The sequence below is a fragment of the Salvelinus alpinus genome, chromosome 1 (genome assembly GCF_045679555.1).
Source record: "Salvelinus alpinus chromosome 1, SLU_Salpinus.1, whole genome shotgun sequence".
NCBI classification, from domain to species: Eukaryota; Metazoa; Chordata; class Actinopteri; order Salmoniformes; family Salmonidae; genus Salvelinus; species Salvelinus alpinus.
The window spans coordinates 47,356,051-47,365,162 of record NC_092086.1 but is presented as its reverse complement, the minus strand read 5'-3'; the positions used below and the strand labels follow the sequence as shown (position 1 = coordinate 47,365,162).

The 9,112-nt window shown below is 41.4% G+C and overlaps 1 protein-coding gene across 2 annotated transcripts; it reads left to right on the top strand.

The window, feature by feature from the left end:
- The first annotated feature begins 544 nt into the window (after window positions 1-544).
- Window positions 545-1,861, top strand: LOC139578287 (proteasome assembly chaperone 3-like). 2 transcript variants are annotated; one of them, XM_071405694.1, is made up of 3 exons: window positions 545-671; window positions 1,154-1,384; window positions 1,518-1,861. In XM_071405694.1, the coding sequence occupies exons 2-3, from the start codon at window positions 1,169-1,171 to the stop codon at window positions 1,668-1,670; spliced, it is 369 nt and encodes a 122-aa protein (XP_071261795.1). In that variant the 5' UTR covers window positions 545-671; window positions 1,154-1,168; the 3' UTR covers window positions 1,671-1,861. The 2 variants fall into 2 exon arrangements, with proteins under 2 accessions (XP_071261795.1, XP_071261802.1); XM_071405701.1 differs by lacking the exon at window positions 545-671 and adding an exon at window positions 699-957.
- The last annotated feature ends 7,251 nt before the right edge of the window (window positions 1,862-9,112 follow it).

Below are 9,112 nucleotides of genomic sequence, written 5' to 3'. Positions count from 1 at the left end.
TTTTGTATTATGAATTTAAAAAAAGTGTTTGGACAGTGACCGTAGGCTACTTTTCCTTTCCCTGCCACAAGAGGAGCATTCGAGATGACCTTCTAAACATTGTGGTGTAGTGCGGCCTAAACCGAAAACAATATGCTATGCTGGTTCAATGTAAATGTGCCTACTTTAACACACAAAATGAACTATTTTCTGAACTTTCAGTAGGAAAACGGGTAAACCCACAGTTGCACCTGCGTCTCTATAGCATTTCTCGCCCTTTGAATATAGGTAATTATCACAGTTCCCACTCCTTGTGCTCCGTTTCATATGCCAAAGAGCCTGGCTTTTCGGTAGTTTCAACGTTCAATATGCAGTTTGACAATGAGTGGAAACAGACTGATACCCAGACTAGAATTCATACTCCGAAGATGGAATATGCCATTGCCATACCTTCAGTTTAGACACATCCAACATATTTTTTTATCACAATCATGATTGTGTTTACAACTGTAAAAACCAATACACACAGGCTCAATATGGCTGATCTCAGATCTGCCCTTAGAAGCGACAGGACCTGCAGCGTCATTTCATTCTTCAGTGGCAGTGCGCATGTGCGAAATTTAGAGAGGGACGCTTGAGAAACTGAAACTGCAGACGATATCAATGTTTATAATTAACAGCCTTCAATAAAGGTTAGTATTGAAGTTCACGGCAAACGGATCCTAACAGGCACACGGCGAGAAATACTTCACCACTATTTAGAAAATCTATCGGTATCTGACTATTTTTTCGAACAAGCGTAGCTATAGCAGCAGCCTGACATGGATGGCAGTGCGGCCTCGGAATATCCTAGTTCTGCTTGCCGATATGAAATGCCACAGCAGCAGGGCGAGACTTTGGCTCTTCAGCCTGCATTAGCCCAGTAGAAGGTTATCTAACCCCAAACATGTCTGAGATTCTGGTTGTTGTAATAAAGAGGTTGGTCAAAGTTGTCGAATTAAAGCTTGGTCAAAATGCTCTTGTACTTTCATTATGCTGTATTTTGACTTAATGCTAGCGATATATGCTTGAGAATACTCTTTGAAAATGAGGTTTATTTTGCAATAGAATAATCATGTGCCGTAATGTTTACTTTTCTCAATGTGTTACTTACATGTCTTTTTTTTTGTTTCAGGACAGAAAGAAAACCATGTCAACTCAGCCTCTCATCAGATCAAAGCAGACCGAGAAATCAATCAATGGAATATCCACACAGGTTGTTTGCACAGAATTCACTAACTACATATTTATAGTTCTCACACAGTATGGAAAGATTGGCACTTTAGTATCAGTCACACCTGACTCCAGATCAGGTGATATCAGCACTCCCATGTTCACCACCAAAGTGTTGCTGGGAAAAGAAGAGGTAAGCAGCTAGACACCACTGGAATTTTTCATAATATTAGTAGCATTGTATTACCGTAATTGACTACTATGAGTATGTATGTGGCTGCCCACACTCTTCCTCACACACGGTCTTGTTTTATTCCTCTCTGCAGGCTTTGACACACGTCTGTGCCAAAAACTTGGCAACATTTGTGTCACAAGAGGCAAGCAACAGGCCTGTTCTACTGGGATTGGCACTCAAGGACAGTTCCATAGAAGCAATAAAGGCCATGAAAGATATAATCAAAAGTTGTCAAGTCTGGTAACTACTGGTACAGGGAACGAGCAACAGAATCGCCTACCTGGAAAGACAATTTCAGAAAAGACTTCATACACTTAACACATTTTTTCCTCGATGTTTTTGCATCCTTTAAAAACGTATTTTGTTATCTGTTGTTACTTCTAAGCTTGATGTGGAAATAAATGCCATATAAATGGGAAGTTTATGCATTATAAATGCCTATGGAATTTTGTGGATCGAGTGGAAGCCAATGGCCACAAACTTATTCTGTTTGAGACAACCATCTCGATTTTAAAGCCACACTCTGAATACTGTTAGTGCACAACTAACACAAATATAAATAAAGGAGCGAATGCATCCCATGAAATTCACATGCAAAATAGCATTTGATTGATTGCTGTGGTAAAGTTTGGGGTCACTTAGAAATGTCCTTATTTTTGAAAGAAAATGTTGTTTAAGACTGGTGTTTTACGGATACTATATAATGAAGCTGCCAGTTGAGGACATGTTTCTCAAACTAGACACTCTAATGTACTTGTCTTCTTGCTCAGTTGTACACCGGGGCCTTCCACTCTTTCTATTTCTATTAGAGCCAGTTTGCGCTGTTCTGTGAAGGGAGTAGTACACAGCGTTTTACCAGATCTTCAGTTTCTTGGCAATAGAGTTTTTCTCACATGGAATTGCCTTCATGTCTCAGAACAAGAATAGACTGACGAATTTTAGAAGAAAGGTCTTTGTTGCTGGCCATTTTGAGCCTGTAATCGAACCCACAAATGCTGATGCTCCAGATACTCAACTAGTCTAAAGATGGTCAGTTGTATTGCTTCTTTGATCAGAACAACAGTTTTCAGCTGTGCTAACATAATTCCAAAAGTGTTTTCTAATGATCAATTTGCCTTTTAAAATAATAAACTTGCATTAGCTAACACAACGTTGCCATTGGAACACAGGAGTGATGGTTGCTGATAATGGGCCTCTGTACGCCTATGTAGATATTCCATAAAAAGTCTGCCGTTTCCAGCTACAATAGTCATTTACAACGTTAACAATGTCTACACTATTTCTGATCAATTTGATGGTATTTTAATGGACAACAAAATGTGCTTTTCTTTCAAAAACAAGGACATTTCTCAGTGACTGCAAACTTTTGAACTGTAGTGTGTGTGTGTGTATATATATATATATGTGTGTATATATATGTGTATATATATATATATATATATATATATATATATATACACACATTCATACAGTGCCTACGGAAAGTATTCAGGTCCCTTGACTTTTTCCACATTTTGTTATGTTACAGCCTTAAAAAATTATTTCCTCAATCTACACACATTACCGCATAATGACAAAGCAAAAATTGGTTTACACATTTTTGCTAATTTATTACAAATAAAAAACAAACATAAGTAAAGACCCTTTACTCAGTACTTTGTTAATGCACCTTTGACAGTGATTACAGCCTTGAGTGTTCTTAGGTATGATGCTAAGCTTGGCACACCTGTATTCGGGAAGTTTCTCCCATTCTTCTCTGCAGATGCTCTCAAGCTCTGTCAGGTTGGATGGGGAGCGTCGCTACACAGCTATTTTCAGGTCTTTCCAGAGATGTTCGATCGGGTTCAAGTCCGGGCTCTGGCTGGGCCACTCAAGGACATTCAGAGACTTGTCCCGAAGCCACTCCTGTGTTGTCTTGGCTGTGTGCTTTGGGTTGTTGTCCTGTTGGAAGGCGAACCTTCGCCCCAGTCTGAGGTCCTGTGCGCTCTGGAGCAGGTTTTCATTAAGGATCTCTCTGTGCCTTACACTGTTCATCTTTGCCTCGATCCTGACTAGTCTCCCAGTCTCTGCCGCTGAAAAATATCCCCACAGCATGATGCTGCCACCACCATGCTTCACCGTAGGGATGGTGCCAGTTTTCCTCCAGACGTGACACTTGACATTCAGGCCAAAGAATTCCATCTTGGTTTCATCAGACCAGAGAATCTTGTTTCTCATGGTCTGAGAGTCTTTAGGTGCCTTTTGGCAAACCAAGCGGGCTGTCATGTGCCTTTTTACTGAGGAGTGGCTTCCGTCTGGCCACTCTACCATAAAGGCCTGATTGGTGGAGTGCTGCAGAGATGGTTGTCCTTCTGGAAGGTTCTCATCTCCACAGAGGAACTCTAGAGCTCTGTCAGAGTGACCATCGGGTTCTTGGTCTCCTCCCTGACCAAGGCCCTTCTCTCCTGATTGCTCAGTTTGGCCAGATGTTCAGCTCTAGGAAGAGCCTTGTTGGTTCCAAACTTCTTCCATTTAAGAATGATGGCGGCCACTGTGTTATTGGGGACCTTCGATGCTGCAGAAATATTTTAGTACCCTTTCCCAGATCTGTGCCTTGACACAATCCTGTCTCGGCACTCTACGGACAATTCCTTCGACCTCATGGCTTGGTTTTTAATCTGACATGCACTGTCAACTGTGGGACCTTATATGGTCAGTTGTGTGCCTTTCCAAATCATGTCCAATCAATTGAATTTACCACAGGTGGACTCAAATCAAGTGGTAGAAACATTTCAACGATGATCAATGGAAACAGGATGCACCTGAGTTAAATTTTGAGTCTCCTAGCAAAGGGTCTGAATACTTATGTAAATACAGTATTTTTGTTTATTTTTAATACATTTGCTCAAATTTCTAAACTGTTTTCGATTTGTCATAATGGGGTATTGTGTGTAGATTGCTGAGGATTTTTTTTTCTCATCCATTTTAGAATAAGGCTGTAACCTATCAAAATGTGGAAAAGGCAAATGAGTCTGAATACTTTCCAAAGGCACTGTAAAAAAAAGTTAATTTAATCTTTATTTAACTAGGCAAGTCAGATAAGAACAAATTATTTTTCACAATGACGGCCTACCCCGGCCCAACCCGAACTGCGCTGGGCCAATTGTGCGCCGCCCAATGAGACTCTCATTCACAGCCGGATGTGATACAGCATGGATTCGAACCAGGGACTGTAGTGTTGCCTCTTGCACTGAGATGCAGTGCCTTAGACAGCTGCACCACTCGGGAGGCTCATTTACGCTGATGTCCCCAAATTCTGATCTTTTTCCCAATTATTGGAAAAAGATCAATAATTGTTGCAAAGATCAGAATTGGGCTGACTGTGAACACAACCTAGCTGTAAGGAGTTCACACTGGACTTGATTCTACAGTGAAGGCTAATGCAACACTAAAATAAACACTATGCACATAATATATATATATATATAGTTGGAAGTTTACATACACTTTAGCCAAATTCATTTAAACTCAGTTTTTCACAATCCCTGACATTTAATCCTAGTAAAAAGTCCCTGTTTTAGGACAGTTAGGATCACCACTTCATTTTAAGAATGTGAAATGTCAGAATAATAATAGAGAGAAGGATTTATTTCAGCTGTTATTTCTTTCATCACAGTGGGTCAGAAGTTTACATACAGTCGTGGCCAAATGTTTTGAGAATGACACAAATATTAGTTTTAACAAAGTTTGCTGCCTCAGTTTGTATGATGGCAATTTGCATATACTCCAGAATGTTATGAAGAGTGATCAGATGAATTGCAATTAATTGCAAAATCCCTCTTTACCATGCAAATGAACTGAATCCCCCAAAAACATTTCCACTGCATTTCGGCCCTGCCACAAAAGGACCAGCTGACATCATGTCAGTGATTCTCTCATTAACACAGGTGTGAGTGTTGACGAGGACAAGGCTGGAGAACACTCTGTCATACTGATTGAGTTCGAATAACAGACTGGAAGCTTCAAAAGGAGGGTGGTGCTTGGAATCATTGTTCTTCCTCTGTCAACCATGGTTACCTGCAAGGAAACACGTGCCGTTATCAATGCTTTGCACAAAAAGGGCTTCACATGCAAGGATATTGCTGCCAGTAAGATTGCGCCTAAATCAACCATTTATCGGATCATCAAGAACTTCAAGGAGAGCGGTTCAATTGTTGTGAAGAAGGCTTCAGGGCACCCAAGAAAGTCCAGCAAGCGCCAGGACCGTCTCCTAAAGTTGATTCAGCTGTGGGATCGGGGCAACACCAGTACAAAGCTTGCTCAGGAATGGCAGCAGGCAGGTGTGAGTGCATCTGCACGCACAGTGAGGCGAAGACTTTTTGAGGATGGCCTGGTGTCAAGAAGGGCAGCAAAGGAGCCACTTCTCTCCAGGAAAAACATCAGGGACAGACTGATATTCTGCAAAAGGTACAGGGATTGGACTGCTGACGACTGGGGTAAAGTAATTCTCTCCGATGAATCCCCTTTCCGATTGTTTGGGGCATCCGAAAAAAAGCTTGTCCGGAGAAGACAAGGTGAGCGCTACCATCAGTCCTGTGTCATGCCAACAGTAAAGCATCCTGAGACCATTCATGTGTGGGGTTGCTTCTCAGCCAAGGGAGTGGGCTCACTCACAATTTTGCCTAAGAACACAGCCATGAATAAAGAATGGTACCAACACATCCTCCGAGAGCAACTTCTCCCAACCATCCTTGCCATAAGGCAAAGGTGATAACTAAGTGGCTCAGGGAACAAAACATCGATATTTTGGGACCATGGCCAGGAAACTGCCCAGACCTTAATCCCATTGAGAACTTGTGGTCAATCCTCAAGAGGTGAGTGGACAAACAAAAAACCACAAATTCTGACAAACTCCAAGCATTTATTATGCAAGAATGGGCTGCCATCAGTCAGGATGTGGCCCAGAAGTTAATCGACAGCATGCCAGGGCGGATTGCAGAGGTCTTGAAAAACAAGGGTCAACACTGCAAATATTGACTCTTTGCATCAACTTCATGTAATTGTCAATAAAAGCCTTTGACACTTATGAAATGCTTGTAATTATACTGCAGTATTCCATAGTAACATCTGACAAAAATATCTAAAGACACTGAAGCAGCAAACTTTGTGGAAATTAATATGTGTCATTCTCAAAACTTTTGGCCACGACTGTACACTCAATTTGTATTTGGTAGCATTGTCTTTAAATTGTTTAACTTGGATCAAACATTTTGGGTAGCCTTCCACAAGCTTCCCACAATAAGTTGAGTGAATTTTGGCCCATTCCTCCTGACAGAGCTGGTGTAACTGAGTCAGGTTTGTAGGCCTCCTTGCTCGCACACGCTTTTTCAGTACTGCACATCAATTTTCTATGGGATTGAGGTCAGGGCTTTGTGATGGCCACTCCAATACTTTGACTTTGTTGTCCTTAAGCCATTTTGCCACAACTTTGGAAGTATGCTTGGGGTCATTGTCCATTTGGAAGACCCATTTGCGACCAAGCTTTAACTTCCTGACTGATGTCTTGACATGTTGCTTCAATATATCCACATAATTTTCCTCCCTCATGATGCTATCTATTTTGTTAAGTGCACTAGTCCCTCCTGCAGCAAAGCACCCCCACAACATGATGCTGCCACCCCTGTGCTTCACGGTTGGGATGGTGTTCTTCGTCTTGCAAGCCTCCCCCTTTTTCCTTTAAACATAACGATGGTCATTATGGCCAAACAGTTCTATTTTTGTTTCATCAGACCAGAGGACATTTCTCCAAAAAGTATGATCTTTGTCCCCATGTGCAGTTGCAAACTGTAGTCTGGCTTTTTAATGGCGGTGTTGGAGCAGTGGCTTCATCCTTGCTGAGCGGCCTTTCAGGTTATGTCAATATAGGACTCGTTTTACTGTGGATATAGATACTTTTGTACCTGTTTCCTCCAGCATCTTCACAAGGTCCTTTGCTGTTGGTCTGGGATTGATTTGCACTTTTCGCACCAAAGTACGTTCATCTCTAGGAGACAGAACGCGTCTCCTTCCTGAGCAGTATGACTGCTGTGTGGTCCCATGGTGTTTATACTTGCATACTATTGTTGTACAGATGAACGTGGTACCTTCAGGCATTTGGAAATTGTTCCCAAGGATGAATCAGACTTGTGGAGGTCTACAATTTTTTTCTGTGGTTTTTGCTGATTTCTTTTGATTTTCCCATGATGTCAAGCAAACAGGCACTGACTTTGAAGGTAGGCCTTGAAATACATCCACAGGTACACCTCCAATTGACTCAAATTATGTCAATTAGCCTATCAGAAGCTTCTAAAGCCATGACATAATTTTCTGGAATTTTCCAAGCTGTTTAAAGGCACAGTCAATTTAGTGTATGTAAACTTCTGACCCACTGGAATTGTGATACATTGAATTATAAGTGATATAATCTGTCTGTAAACAATTGTTGGAAAAATGACTTGTGTCATGCAAAGTAGATGTCCTAACATACTTGCCAAAACTATAGTTTGTTAACAAGAAATTTGTTAACAAGAAATTTGTGTTTTAATGACTCCAACCTAAGTGTATGTAAACTTCCGACTTCAACTGTATATAAATTAACAAAAACATAAACACAACATTCAACAATTTCAAAAGATTTTACTGAGTTAAAGTTCATATAAGGAAATCAGTCAATTGAAAGAAATTCATTCGGCACTAATCTATGGATTTCATATGACTGGGCAGGGATGCAGCTGTGTTTGGGCCTGGGAGGGCATAGGCCCACCCACTTGGGAGCCAGGCCCAGCCAATCAACATTAGTTTTTCCCCACAAAAATGCTTTATTACAGACAGAAATACTCCTCAGCAACTCGCCCACCCCTCCTCAGACGATCCTGTTGGTGAAGAAGCCGAATGTGAAGGTCCTGGGCTGTAGTCTGCGTTTGTGAGCCCGGTTGGACGTACTGCCAAATTCTCTAAAATGACATTGGAGGCAGCTTGTAGTAGAGAAATTAACATTCAATTCTCTGGCAACAGCTCTGGTGGACATTCTTGCTGTCAACAGGCCAATTGCACACTCCCTCAACTTGAGACATCTGTTGCATTGTGGTGTGTGCAGATTTTAAAATGGCCTTTTATTGTCTCCAGCACAAGGTGCACCTGTGTAATGATCATGCTGTTTCATCAGCTTCTTGATATGTCACACTTTGGCAAAGGAGAAATGCTCAATAACAGGGTTGTGCCCAAAATTGAAGAGAAATACGTTTTTTTGGGGGGTATTGAGCATTTCTGGGCTTTATTTTGTCAGCTCCTTAAACATAGTAACAACACTTTACATGTTGCGTTTATATATTTTTTTCGTGTAAAGTGTTGGTCCCATGTTTCTTGAGCTGAAATACATTTTTAAAAATCCAAGAGATTTTGGCAGTATGTCCAACTGGCCTCACAACCACAGACCACATGTATCAACATAGTTCTCACTTATTGCACACACACGACTAGATGGACATGCAAAGGGTGTATATGCCACTCGGCCTATGGTTATGTCACATGACGATGACCGCTTCTACGTCCATGTTCCACCTGAGTGTTTACCTGGGGTGTATTCATGAGTCTGGCAACGGAAACCGTTTACCGTGTAAGAACCAAACGGAAGCAAACAGCGAACGGACGGAAATTGGGAGGGACCTA